The 15,305-nt window shown below is 43.0% G+C and overlaps 1 protein-coding gene across 1 annotated transcript in view; it reads left to right on the plus strand.

The window, feature by feature from the left end:
• Positions 1-372: 372 nt before the first annotated feature.
• Positions 373-15,305, plus strand: part of PLPP1 (phospholipid phosphatase 1) — a 72,022-nt gene continuing 57,089 nt past the window's right edge. Inside the window, exons 1-2 of the mRNA XM_062513963.1 lie at positions 373-601; positions 9,545-10,035. Of these exons, the coding sequence (XP_062369947.1) occupies positions 373-601; positions 9,545-10,035 (720 nt within the window). The remainder of the gene's footprint in view (positions 602-9,544; positions 10,036-15,305) is intronic.

A 15,305-nucleotide genomic window follows, 5' to 3' on the forward strand; every position in this document is an offset into this window, starting at 1 on the left:
GACTGCAGACAAATGGGAAGTTTCTGATCTTGCAAACAATTACATGTGTTGTATTGGATTGAGCATTTGAGCAAACAAGTCTCAGCAAAGATGAGTAACACTTAGGAAAGCTCTCAGATGAACACTGAGAAGTCTGTGATGGTGTCAGTGCTGAGTCTTATTCACAAAATCTTCTAAATGCCCAAATGTGATATCAGCACTTTGGTGTATTCACAATGTCTGGAACCCAGCCCTCTAGTGTCTGCAATCATGTCTGGGGTCATGAGAGTGCTCAGAGCAGACCTCACAGGTGAGAACAAGGGAGATGCAAAAAACCCTGCATTTCTCCAGTCTTTGTCTCTTACTGATGTGGTTGAGCAGGAATAGCCAGAGATGTCCCTTGAATCACAGACAGGAAACAGACAGGTCCTGTCCCAGTCCAGCAGTAAAAGGACTGGAATGGGAGATGGGAGATTTGGGAAACTGAGTTCCCTGTTCTTTTCCATAACACATGTGGAACTGACTTACTGTGAAAGATACAACCTGTCAGAGGTCTTCCTAATCACCAGCCTTACAGAGCCAATTCCATCAATTGTCTTTACATGTGACAAAGTCAAAGACCGTATGGAAGTGATGCCTGATTTCCAAACAGGACTGGTTTGCTGTTTTTTTTTTTAATTTTATAAAACAAGTTAACACTTTTCAAACAAAGACAGTACAAACAACTTGATAGAACACAAACTATGCCATGAATATACTTGGCAGATATAATCTTAAAATTGCATTCCATGTCACTTTTTAACTGTGTAACATGTTTTATAGACCTGCCTTTATATGCTCTAACTAGGCATCCTCCCACTTCTTCCTATAGTTTTCCTCTTACATTTTATTAAGCTGAGAACCACAGTGTAAAACACCACACAGAATTTATATCGATTCATGGTTACAAATTTTTTAAGAACACAGGTAACTGAGCAATAAAAATCATGCTCAGTCCTGACTACTTCTGCCAGCTCTGGCTCTGGCTGCTCTAGCGTAAGTTAATTTATCACAAGCTTCATGGACTCTTAAGTAAAACGAAGTTCAAGTTCACGGTAAATGACCGCAGCACATACCCTCTGCCAGCTCCTGAGTCTGGGATGGGATGCTCCCCATTTACCTATTTTTATCAAATTCAAGGTCTATTTATGGCTTTATTTTTATTGTGTCTTAATTGCTTTAGTCATACAAAGTATGTACCGTGTGTGTGTACCCTGATAATACATTGTAATTAGTGAATTTAATAACTTTAATAATAACAACAACAATAATATTGTTAGAGAACTGAACAAGCTGGATCTGTGCCCTGAATCTATACCCATGACAGCAGTAATTGTGACATTTCTGTGACATTTATCTTCACAAACTGCAGTGTAGGACTACTGTTTTCCCCACCTGAAAGAAGGGAAAGATGCATGGTGTACATTAGCTCATGGCTTGCATTCCCATCCAAGCCCAAGATCCTGAAAGCCACCTCTATGGTGACTCACACTCTGATGCAATCCTACGATTCGTGTGTGTACCAGGAAGGGAAACTCAACAATACTGCAATGCCTTTTGTGCCTGAAGATTCCTCCTTCCAAGACATCACCACCACTTAACCTTGTGGCATTGCACATTCCTGAGTCCTCCCTCCTCCAACATGGCTAAAAGGTCACGGACCCAGCTGGAGGAATGCAAGCAATTCAACCAGGGCTTTGTAGAAATCTAGAAACTGCCTTTACCTTGAAAACTACACTGTTATTCCTCACTTCTTACTCATTCAGTGCACAGTGATCAACATTGTGTCAGCCACTTGTGTTGTACTGGGAGGGTGATAATTTGGGGGCATCATCACAAAAGTTTTCTTCTCTTAATCACAGCATCTATACACATTAATTTCTTCCTTATGTCTGTGTTCCCTTCAGAAAGCTTTCTAAGGCTGGAAAGTTAAAATAACATAGATTTGTTTTAGTGCAGTGCACCACATATTGTTTCTATCATGCAAGAATTGCTTAACCATGGTACACTTGAGCAGCACAATTTATTACAAACGTTGGAAATCATTTCAGGAGCCCAAGGACCTCACGGACCTAGGACCAAGTTTCAGCAAACTGCTCAGATATGTGATCACTAGGCAGATGTCTGGAAGTGTTCTTGCACATTTATCTGCTAATACAAACGTCCCAATGCAGGCATTAACACTCAGAAGCATTATGTGGATTTTAAACAATTCCTGGAAGAATTGGGTCCCATAAAAGTTATTCTGACAGATATAATCCTTCTCCTCACCTTTGCCAAGTACTTGCTCTGACTACAGGAGCCAGAGCACATCAAGTGAGACTCCTGCTTGCTTCCACTGCTTCTGGTGCTCCAGACACTACAACACCCCTGCCCAGGGCTGACTTCACTCTTACATTGTTATTATTCTGGTTGGGAAAGAAGCAGCAATGTGGAAGGGAAAGATAAAACAGGAGATAAGAGAATATTTTTATGTTTTCATCTGCACAGATGACTCATTTGAGACAGGTTTATTCATTTTCTCTCTTGGAGTACATGCCTCAAGGAGAACAACAACAAAATTAAGGCTCTTTTTGCTGCTATGGGAAATAATTCCTTCTCTCACCCTGTTCTGTGAGGTCTTTCAGGCAGTGGTTTGAGTGTGCACCACACATAACACAATTGGCTCCAATCTTACTGAGGCCTCACAGCATTAGTGTAATAGAAGTAAATACCAAGTGGTCAGGGCTTAATTATAACCTGGACATTCTGTGCTCTGGCAGTAGATTAGAGGAGATATTGACCTGTGCTTTAAGGCACTAAATCTGTTATTGGCATGAGGGTGAATCCATCTAAAGAGACAAGACAGCAAAATGAAATCCCATATTTCCTGCTCAGGGTGTAGAATGCAAACTAAGAGGAAGTGTAAGGTTTCAGTAACTGAACACTCTGTATGTTGGAGCAGCTCCAGCTGTGGCTTTTTGTGTTCAACTCTGATGACTATTTCAAGGAATCAAATACTATTTCATAGAGGATAGAGAAGCAAAAGCTTCCATTAGATAATGATTATATTAGGACCCAAATTCTCACATAATGCTTTAAGGAAAAAAATCTAAATAATTAACATTGTAATCATCTATTGATCTATTCTCCTCCACTCTTAATTGTGCTTTGAACAGGAACTGGCCCTGATCATGCTCTATGAGAAATAATTCAGATGTACAAGAAAAAAACATGGTCTGCAATCTGTACTGAAACAGATTTCCTTTTTACTTGATTATTCCAATTTTAGGGTTCTTGTGACAATTTATCTATAGTTATTTCCCTTTCAAAGCCCCATCATAATTTATTTTTATAATTTGTTTTTCTGCCATCACTTACACAGTTACACTATTATACTTACATTATATCAATAAGGGAGATGTGTCCAATATTAAATTTTATCCAATATAGTTACAATTTCATTAAAAAAATTAAATGCTACAAACTTGTGAATAAATTTGTTCAGATCCACTAGAAAAGAAAATGAGTGGAGATGAAACAAAAGCAGCATTGATAACAGTTACAGCACAGCACTGTGACTAATAGTGTTGCAAAAGGTCTGTCACAGACAAATTTCTATTGTCATTCTGGGTATTTTGGCTTGGCCTTAGCTTCAGAGTGAGTTGTGGATGAATATGATGACTTAAGAGTATTTTAATGGCTTGATCCACTGTGTTAGGAAATGTGTGTTGTAAGGGGTCACTGCTGAAGACTTTCTAACAAAAATGAAGATATGTGGCACTTAAGGGAACAGTCAAGTGGTTCATCCTCCTAGCAGCAGCACACACTTTGGGTCAGGATAAAAACTTAGATCTGCCTCTGTTTGGGTCTCTCTGCCTGTGTGTGCTCCCATGCTGTACTTGTAGTGGTACTTCTACAGGTAATCCATGCCATCCTCAAGTGCCACAGGACTGGGGGCTGCCTGGCAGTGGTTTCCATGCAGTTTGCTGCCTGTTTTAATCACAGGGTGTCAAGTCAAGGGTGGGACTGCTGCTGCCAAGCAGGGAGAATCAGACTCCTCATCTGCTGCAGTCTGAATGCACAGGTTTGATTAGACAGTGAAGCAAGCACACCTAGACAAAGTTGCAGGGACACACATATTCCTCCAAGCTTAACTTCTCTCTGTTAAAATGGATATATGTCTATCTAAACATGCACAGAACCAGGCACAGGAGGCTGAGTTACCACTTCAGGTGTGTGATGAGTCAAAACTGCATGCCTTTAATATTTCATTGGCAAATTCTTCCTGTGCAACTGGTTAGCCTGTTGAAGTTCATCTCTTGAGATGTAGGGCTGCTGCCAGAGTTAGCTATGTTTTGCTAACTGTTTTGTCAGGAAAAGATGATCAAGAAGGGAAGAAAAGGGAAATCAGATGCCAGAGGATGCCAGTTCTGCAGCCTCCAAATCACTCCAATTTGCAATAACCATAAGACCTTTTTAATAAAACTTTCACTCAGACGTGAACATTTTGTGAGTGCCTTGAGACATTCTTCTTTTCAGAGCGTCCTACTGCTTCAGAGCAATATTTGTAATTGAAACAAAAAATGAAATCCAGTAAAGAGCAAACAGGGAGAGTTTCTTAGCCCTAAGGCCAAGTGGTAGAGCATAGCTGATGGCCACACAGCTGCTTTTTCTTCCTATCAAAATAGCATGTCTGCATGCAAAATTGCCATGTGGGATACTCCCTAGCCTGTGATAGTTAGTTCTGAACAACACCATTTGTGAGCTGAGATAAAAACAGTACCATCATGTGCCAGTACCTGTTTAGTTTGTGTTGGCCCCACTTAATTAACTTGTGTAAACGTAGCCTGAAGTGTTTTTTCTAGAATATGCTATATGATCCTCTGAGGCTATATGATACACACAATGAAATATAAACAAAATTATGTACTTGGGGTTTCATGCATTTCTGCTCATTACATGGGCATGAATATTAAATATGTTATGTTGTCTGGTGAGGTCTGCTTGATCCTTTATTTCTGTGGCTAATCTTTAGAAATAACCTGAATTTTATACTAAAACAGATTTCTTGTGGGAATGGTCTACAATTTTGACCTAAAACTGGGGGAGCAGAACCTTTCACATATCTGAACTTGACTGTAGGTGACAACCTCAAGTCAGCCTGACAGCAGAACCTTCAGGAGAATAGTTCAAGAGAGATGTGGGGATGAAGTACCCAAACAAATGTCATCTGTATTTAAAGGAAAAAGAATTAAAAGAGGGCAGACAGGAAACTCCTCATACTTAGTTTATTAGAAATATGTGTTCTTTCTTGCTCACTGCTCCCTTATTAAAAACAAAACAAACACGAGACATAGGAGCAAAAGAAAGAAAACTATTAAATGACCAGACTAAACAAAAGAAGAGGTGTGAGGCTAACATATTTTGGTGGAATCTAAATTCTGTTTCCTGAAACATTCTCTGCAAGGGGTTTCAACTGATTTAAGAGGTTCAGGTCTCTACTATCCTATAGCAGAATATGTAATTTTGTAAGAAGCAAATCCTGTGTCCTGAAAGATAAACTATCTTGCAGACTTTTTTCCTTGTCCTCCTTACTCCATGAGTGGGGTTTTAGCAGATAAACTGAAACTAGCCACACAAAAGTGTTGCAGAGTCTGAAACTGATGGAACATTACAAATATGTCTGAACTTTTTAATCTCTGCTATTTCTAATGTATTTTGCAGAGTTACACTCTGCACACAGAGTGGTTTTGAACATGTGAAGACCTGACTCAGCTCAAGTCCATCCAGCCAAAAACTGTGCAGCAGTGCCTGAGAGCAGATGTTATGGGGGAGTTTAAAAAACAGGCACTATTGGAATGACTGTTTCCCAGTTCTTACTAAAGGTGGGAAATCAGAAGTAGGGATGTTTCTGAAACTGCCAGGATTCACTGTTTAACTGTCGACCTACCCTCCACTAATTTGGCTAGTGCCTCTTTGCTCCTTTGTATTTTCATGCCCCACATCATCCCGAGGCAACACATTACACAATATTCTGATGTAAAAAGTCCTGTGGTCTGGCATCTTGTAAAAGTTTTCCCTAGCTCTTAGCTGATACAAAGTACTGAATGCTTGTTACCCATTTAACTTTCTCCACATATTTCATTATTTTCTGGATCTGTATTTTATAAAGACTTTTCCTCTCATATCATTCCCTTTAAATGTTGGAATACTATGTTCTGTTTTTTGCTGCACTGAAACTATTTTATAAAAGTTCTAAAAATGCTTTCTTTTCTGCTTTACTTCATGCTTTCTCTGCTTCTACTTACCCATTTTGATGTGGGATTTCTGGCATTCAGGAATGTGCCATAATGAGATTTGTGAGATTGCTCTGTTTCCTAATAGCATTCCGAGTGCTATGGTTGGAGTGGTGTTCACTCTCTGAGCACCCCGAGGATGGCTTCCCAGAACTATCCACAGTGACTGCTCTCATCCTTTTCCTGAGTGGTAACAGCTCATTCAGAGCTATTGACTCCCACCCCTGAATAAGCTAGAAAGAAACAAGCCTGGGAAAGTCCCGTCATTTACTAAAGCTGCTGATCCATATGAATGTTAATTGCAGTTAAGAGTCAGTCCTGTTGGGTCAGTACTAATTAATTATCACACAAGTACCACTAGAGACTGATTATAAACTTCCTGAGAGTTTAATCTTTGTGCACACAAAACTTGTAAGAAGAATGGTCGAAGCACTGAAGATCACAACTTGTAGAAGAAATGGAAGAAGAAAAAGACATTAATAGGGCTTTAACTTGGTCTGGGTGTTTGCTGCTGCTCACTGCCCTGCCTTAAACGAGCAAAAAGATACCATTTAAAAAAAAAGCAAGCAAACCAACTAAATAACCATTCTAAACAAGAGGATAGGTGAGAAGGGGAGATATTTTGAAGAGTCTAAATTCTAGACAGTATTATTAAGACTAACTTAAGATGTAAATCTCATTAGGGGGCATGAGACAATATAAATTATGAACTTTGTCTGCTGCCTACATTTTTACTTGTGTCCAAAAATGTTCTTTAGTATGTTGTTAAGCATATGAGTGGCTCTGACTTGATCTCACTGGGTCATTATAGTGGTTAAGAGCAGTGGCAGTAGTTAGCACTTTGCTGTGAGGGACAGCTACCAAGCAAAGCCTCCACAGTAAAAATGCCATGAGGCTGAGAGACAATACAAAGCTCTCACTGTATTAGGAAAAACTGAAACTTATAGGCTCTGGTATTTGTGTCCTATAGTTAAAAAAAACCCCAAACCTCCAACTAATGCTGAACATGATTTCTAGTTGTATTTATAATCAACCAATATCCATCCCCTCTGGAATACACTGCTCCAAATGCTCTCTAATCAAACAGCATCAGTTTACCCTTTCTGCCACCCTGGTCTTTGTTGCTACTGCAGACACCCTTTTGTTTTTTAAAGGTACTAAATTATGCAGGCTTTGGGTTTTTACTCTTTCTTCAGTTTACACCAAAACATCCTTTTTGTATGGAATAACAACATACCTGAAGATGCCAGTACTTATGCTAACAGCCTTTGTGTAAATGTAGGGTTTTGCTAATCTGGGTAGTGCTTCGGGCTGGAAGTGCTTGGGTTGGCATACTTCCATGGTTAATACCTGCCTGCACAAAGAGGCCCAGAAAAGGCTTCTGAGCCTAGGACTGTGCACTGCTACCCAAAGCCCCAAAATTGTGCTCAGCTGGGGTTTTCCAAGACCTAGCAAGCCCAGCGGTGGGAATAGGGCTGCAACAGCAAGGCTCATATCCCTTGTGCAATGGAAAATTTGGAGAGGAACCAGTGACTGCTTTCTTTCCTGAATTCTGGTAGAAGATTGCAGGGATGCCTCTTCCCTCAGGCAAGCTACATCTCAAGGGTGAAACAGAGATGTAGAAACTGCAAGACAATAAAGCATGATTAATTTCTGTCAGTGAATGCTGTGCTGTGACCCAACTTCCAGGTGTTTTTAAGTGTAATCGCTATCTTGCTCACATTCTTCTGGGAAGAGATCCATTTAAATTAGTGCAATCTCTCAGGTCTCTAATTTACTGCATAGGGGTATGGATCAAGGAAGCTTTTTGCAGCTTAGCCTGAACAAGATTAGCCTGATGCTTTTGGGTTGAAGAAAGCAATTATGGCAATTGTGTGTGAAATGTTTGCATTGCTCGTCCTTTGGTTTTTCTAACCATCTTGCAATTTTGGCGATGTTATCTACTCCTGATTTAAGACCTAGTGAACAATTCCAATCCCCCCTTACCTCCCCCCCGCTTTGTGAGGAGCAGAGTAGATTGCACACTTTTCTTTCAGCAGCAGCTCTCACAAAGATAAGCCCAGTTCTCTTCATTGCCAGTTTGTGCTCCAATTTATTCCATTACTTCATGTATTTTAAGACAACAGGAATTTCTACATTCATTAAACCATCCCAGTACAGTCACACAGGAAAATGTGCTCTTTCATTTACACTTCACTTGAAGAAATCAAGGGTGGTTCTAATTTCTAGAACTGTCCACTTTGACATATACCTGGGATGATGCTTAGGCATTTAGATAAAATTGGGATCTCCTGTATAGGCTCCTATGTAGAGCTTCCTTATATATTCAGTGTGGAACTACTTTATATGCCTTTTTAGGCAGCACAGTTGAAGATACAACGTATTCAGTGAAGCACTTCCATCTCAAGAATTTGTCTCGTTGATCCCTCAAACCTCAAAATTCAGCTGTTAGGATATTGTACAAAATGAATCTGTTTACAGAATTAAGGAGTGGAATACATGAGAAATGGGTGAAAAGCTTATGTCTGGTCCTCTGTGGGAAGGCCACTCATGCCACTGCAATTGCCTTGAACAAAACACAGATGTGCTCTGTAGAGGAAGCTGCAATTTTTGTTCCCCCAACAGCCCTAACAGTACTGAATAAAGTTGTCTGTTTTGTCATTAATGATGCTAAAATAAAAATGTGGCTATGCAGAAAACATTTTCTTCATGTTGGTAAGCGCCTTCTTCCCAAACAAAAGATTTTTACGAGGAAAAATATTGCTTTGGGTTGGGCTGAAACCCTGATTCCAGCTGTTTTGTAAATTTTTTTGCAATTTTTCAGCACTCCTCCAGCCCCTCTGGTCAGTTCTGGTGGGGCCACATCTGGAGTACGTTGTCCAGGTCTAGGCTGCTCAGCAGAACTGAGACATGGAGCTCCTGGAACAGGTCCAGCAGAGGGCACAAAGGTGATTAGGGAACTGGAGCATCTCTGTCACTCGGAAAGACTGAGAGCCGAGCCTGTTCAGCCTTGAGAGGAGAGACACAACCGAGAGCGGAATTCGTCACTGTCTATAAATATCTAAAAAGGGTGGGCGCCAGGAGGAAGGATTGTCCTTAGTGCTTGAGCAGGGAGGCTGCACCAGACGACCCACTGTGGTCCCTTCCAAACTGGAGGGTTCTGTGATTCCAGAGGCGGAAACAGCTTTTTCCTTGTGTAAAAGTAATAATAATAATAATATAATAATCGCCCCGTGTTCTCCGCGGAGGACCGACCCTCTCGCTCCCCGATGCCAGCCAAGCCCGTGTGCCCTCGGGGCCGGCCCGGCAGGTGAGGGCAGGTCCCGGCTCAGCCTGCCGCGGGGCCGCGCTCGGGGCCGCGCTCGGCGGCTCGGGCGGGGCCGGGGCCGGGGCCGGGGCCGGGGCTGGGTCCGGGGCCGCGGGCGGGGCGTCTCTGAGGGCGGTCCGAGGTTCCTCCTCCGCCGCCGCCCGCCCTTCCCGCCCGTGCCCGGCCTTAAAGGCGCGCGGGGCCGCGGCGGCGGCAGTGGCGCAGTGCGGGCTGCTCAGCGGTGCCGGCAGCCGAGCCGAGGCGGGGGGGGCCGTTCCCTCGGAGCGTCTCGCCTGGAGCCCCTCCCTGCCGCCTCCGCCGCGCTCCCGCCCCTCGCTCGGGCCGAGGTTGTCACCGCGCCGGGCGCCGCCAGCATGTTTGACAGGACGCGGCTGCCCTTCGTGGCGCTGGACGTGCTCTGCGTGCTGCTGGGTAGGTCGGGGAGCCGCGGAGGAGCGGGGGGAGCCGTCCCCGGGGCGCCGCGCTGCCCCGCACGGCACGGCGCTGGTCGCATGCTCGCCTCCCCCCGCGGAGCGCGGCTCCTGCCGCCCCCCGCCCGCTCCCCGCGCACCGCCCGCTCGGTGGGGGGGGGGGGGGGGGGTCCGGGCACTGCCGCGGGCCTGGAAGGGAAGGGAAAGCCCCAGGGGGAGGGAGCTGCTGCAGCTTATCCGCTGACATTTGGAACTCCCTCTTCTCTCTGATGTCCTTGCTCTTCCTTCCCTAACCTCCTCTGTCGGATGAAAATCGGTTGTGGCAAAAGCCAGTGCTGGAGAGGTAGATGTCTGGTAGAGACCTGCAGCCTGGGATGTGTTTGTTATCCCGAGTGGGTCGGGAAGCTGTCCTGGAAGGGGCCGTCGTCACGGAAGCACGCCTCATCCATCCAGGGTCCTGCGGAGGCACGCCGGTGCTCGGCGGCAGGGCAGGCGTTCGCCGAGGGGCTGAGCTGAGCTGAGCGCGGTCTCGGTGTCTCCGAACCACGGCTGAGGCTGTAGGCTGGAAGCGGAGTGGGACCTTCCTTAGAGCGCCGTGTCTCCGTTTGCAGCAGGGAGAGATAGCCGGGTGTCGGAGCGGTGCCGCGGTGATGGCCAGACCTTGAACCCACACAGCCACAGCACACTGCCACAGCGCTGCAATGCTTGTCCTGGCCAGCCGAAATATCAGCGCATTCCCAGTGTTACTTTATTACGTTTCAGTCTCTGTTGAAACCACTTCATGTCCTGCCGATTTGGATTAACTCTCTCATTTTACATAATGAGACAGTGTAAAGCGCAATGATGTCAGTTGTCGATCAGAGAAGGGGCAGCTTAATTTTGTAAGGAATCCTCTCGGTATTGGGAGCCTGGGAAGCGTCTTTATTCTCTGGAGATGTTCTTCTTGGTCAGTCTTAGGAAGTGCTAATTTTGGATGTTTGCTTCTTAAATCGGTCCTTCAGTAGTGTCAGCACTTTCTTGTCATGTTCAGTGAGTAGCATTCAGGCCTAGTTTGTGAATTCCTGCTTGGCTGAATTTTTTTGGCTAATGTTTGTAGCATCGCTATAAACATAATGAAAAATATTTTTCTCTTGCTGGATACTTAAAATAGCAATGGTACTTGTAGCTAAATGCCATTAAAAAGCAAGTTTACAATAAATGATGTATTGCTCTTAGGTAATGTGACAGGAGAGAGAGCTTTTGCGAAATGATAGTGGATCCATGTAATCCACTGGGAGCAACCTTTATTCAGATCAGGAGTTTTATCAAACTGTGCTATTGTGAGGCTTAAACTTCCATGTTGTCTTTATGGTGAGTGAAGCAGCTTTGTCTGTTTGGATAATTGTCATTACAAAATCTTTAGAATTAGACAAAAATTTTGCACTATGCATATGATTTGGTCTGTATGAAGCATATCAGCATATTGTAAGTAATCTTGAGTAATCAAGGGAAGGAAAATATAGTGAAAGTATGGGTGCAGAAGCATGTAACATGAGGGTCATCCACCTGAAAGGATTAGGGCTTCCCCCTACTACTGCTCCAAGTCATTAGCTGGGAAGGTAGGTTCTTGACCTTGCTCTGCAGCGTAATACCAGTTCACACACCTTTCCCTCCTCTCCCCCTCACCCTGTGTAGAATTTGGATTTCAGATGTACTTATCTGGTGCCTCAGTGTGTTGCAGGGTTGCCAGACTTTTAATTTTCCCTTGGGCTTGTTTACTTCCTGAAAAGTCTGAAAAATGCAGGCAGTGCTTAATATGAGGTTCCCTGACACCTGCAGCTTTAAACACATTGAGTTACAGGTTTCCGTGAAACTCTAGCTGAGGCAAAAAGATCGATGTTTGCAGAATGGAAAAGATACTGGATGTAGGACCAAGTTCTCTTCCTCTTCTGCCCAACTGTCATGTGGCTGAGATAGGTCCTTAGAAGATAGGTCTTACCTGTGTCTAATGGGCTGTTTAATTTTTTTGCTGTAAAAAGAATAGTTCCTGTTGTTTGTGGACTTTAACTCTCACTTTTCCCCTGCCCTTCCCCCTGCCTATGCACTTTGGTATCTGCTCAAATGACAGCGGTAACTGCCCAGATAAAGTGACCTACCCCTATGGATAAACGACACCTATTATCTCCCTGCAGGGGAGACCTCCAACAGAACTGAAGGTTTAAAAACTAGGAGGACCAATTTCAGTTGGGGACTGAACCCTCAATCTTGGTGTGGTAGTCCATGCTACCACAAAAAGGGGTACCAGTGGCATCCTCAGACTCCCCAGGGTAACTCTTGTCACTTGATACAGAACATTTCTTTTTTTCTCCTCATTTTCCTGTTTATACCTTCTCCAAAGCAAGTGGAGATGGGGAAGAAAAATTAATTTCATTGTCTCACTAATGTTGAACTTGAAGCTCAAGTGATATTCAAGCATACCACTTGAAGTTGCACTGCTGACACACCCATGAACTCGCTGCAGTGGAAGTGGGCGATTCTGACTGTGTATCTGACTTACTTGCTCCTGCTTTATTCAAGCCGTTTTTGTGTGGTTTCAATTTTCCCAGCATAAGTTTTTCAAAAGAAAGGGAAGGGGAAAAAAGAGCTATCCTGTGATTTTTGTGTGTGTGTGTCTGTGATTTAGATGGATTTATTGAAAGGTGTGACATACCTAAGGTGGAGCTGAGGTAAGTGAATAAGAAAGATATCAAAGAAGAGCAGGCAGGGAGAGGGGAAGAAAGTAGGAGGTAAAAACATCTCCCTCCATTAAATTATTAGACCAATTTGGCTGCCTGAAGCTTGAGCCTAAGTTTATTTTAATTATCCTTAAGAAAGACCTCTCCCTCATCTGCCTTTTTACACTAAAGGAGAGAGAATTTAGGGAAAGCAGTCTATGCTGCCCTGGGAAAATAATTCCTTCCCGCTTATCACCACGATAATTCTCTCCTCCTAAAAATAACACTGATGTTTCAGCATTAAAGCAGCTTTATATTCTGCAATTAAAAAAAAAAAAAAAGCAAAAGCTGCAGGTTTCTGCAGTAGCTGTCCTAAAACAGTGTGAGGAGGCTGTGTCTGCATTCCGTGCTGATCTGCAGTGCTGGGTGGGTGTGTGTGCACTGCATGTCCACATGCACCTCTGCAGTGCTGCAGGCAGCACCTCCCTTACTCCCTGTGCTCCAGTGGACATTGCTCAGTTGCTTCTGGCACTGGAAAGCATGAGTGGTCTGGACTGCAGGATTTCTTTCTCCCTTATACTTCTGTTACTTGTCTCTCCTCGGTTTTCTGATAGACATTTTATATAGCATGACGGAGGTTGGCATTCTAGATGGTAGTAAAACCATTTTTCACGGACAGATACTGAAGCTTGGTTCTTATGGTTTATTACACTTCCCAACTGTAATGCAGAAAAAAATGACAGCTTATTAGAATAGCTTAATTAGTTAGCTTCCAACTAGTGTTTTCATTAGGAACTATATATATATATATATATATAATATATGTATGCATGCACTCTCTGCCACTCTTACAGTTCTATTGTTGGATTGCAAATCAGGCTCTTTTTTCATTAAGGCAGGTAAACAACACTTAGAGAACAAAGTTGGGAAACACGTGGCAGTATTCCTGCAATCAGTGGAAGAACTGCTAAATACATTTATCTTTAGATCAGACTCTCACAAAGACAAAATCAGATTAAAGGAAGCTCTGCAGAGGTGACCGGAGCCATAAGGAAAACACTGTCACAGCTCTGGGAGGACTTTCATCTGGTCTGTACTGTTGAAATTCATGGCTAACTTGAGTGCAGGGGTGCAATCTAATGCAACTGTTTCTTTAGTCCCTTCCCTGACTATGCAATTACAGACAAGCCATTGTAAGTAACTGGGGAGTGTACTTGAAGTATGTGATTGCTGGTGTAATGCAAGAATATGTCCAATCCAAGACTAGAAAAACTAAAGCCTTCTAAAGAATTCAACCCTTACTGCTCTGATTCACTTTTCTGCAATATATTTGAAATAGTAAAGAGATACTTAAATTTAAAACTGCTGTGGAATATAGTTGTTTGTGTAGGGATTTAATATTTTTTCTTCTTCTCCATGTCCTACCCTGTGGCTGTGGGGTAGGTGAGACTATGGCAGTCTTATTTATACATTATCATGATTATTATTATTTTTGTTCAGGAAACTACTTCTGAGTAAGGGAAGGACTTCCAGTCCTTCCAAACAGAAGAACGCGGGAACTGAACCCAGAAATAGCAAGCACTCACATCGCTTTCAGATTGCTGTTTAAAGACTGCTGGAATGTTTTGTGGTACATGACAACATGCTAAACGGCAGATGTGTGTGTATAGGACACAGTGAATTTGCTTTTTCAGGGTGTGAGCTGTTGAGGTGAGATGGACCACCCTGCACAGTGCTTTGCTTTCAGTTCTGTTCTCTCTTGGGAGTGTTTACTTGTGCTGTTGCTGAAGGCTACAGTCTTGGTGACAATTAAGGTATTGCTGCTCAGTCAGGGAAGGCTCTTTCTATGTGGGTTAGCACTTCCTGATTGCCCTAGTTCAAATAAAACCTCCTCTGCTATTATTTATGACTCACTGACATATGTGTCACCATCCTTATTTTCCCCATCATGTGGGTGCTAAATACTTTTTCTAGTGCATTGATACATTGTAAAACTGTAACAGGTACATGTGAAAGAGCAGTTTGTCTTCAGTGACACTATCTACCAGGTACCATGACCTGGTACTTATTAAGTTGACACTCTCAGTTAATTGGAAACATAGCTGTTACCTGAAACTGGGAAAATCTTTATTTTCTTGCTGTGTTTTCTTCTTTGCAACAGTCACTTTATATTTTCCCCAACAATAAAGATGCTCTACCAGAGACTCACTCCCTCTTGATTAGAAGCCTGCAGAAAAACTTTAGGTAAGAGTTCAGTTAGTTAATGAAGACTATTCAAAGTCAGGAGTCTGGTTCTTGTTCTGGCAGCTTTTGCTGTTGTTTATTTTGTAATAACTTCTGACTGAAAACCAGAAGTTCTTGCACTTACTTTTTTTACAGCAATGGGTGAATGAATCCTACCTTCCAGTGCCTTCCCAAGAGCCAAATTGTGAACTCAGGTCTATATTATTTTCTCTTGGCGTAGTAGAGCAAGATGCTTATCAGCTCTTGGGTTCCTTACCAGCTGCTTGAGTCCTGGTGATTTTTTTTTTTTCCTTAGCTTTAAACAGTCAGAGGGGCTCTTGCAGCTTTCTTATGT

Source organism: Cinclus cinclus, chromosome Z (genome assembly GCF_963662255.1).
Source record: "Cinclus cinclus chromosome Z, bCinCin1.1, whole genome shotgun sequence".
Taxonomy (NCBI): domain Eukaryota; kingdom Metazoa; phylum Chordata; class Aves; order Passeriformes; family Cinclidae; genus Cinclus; species Cinclus cinclus.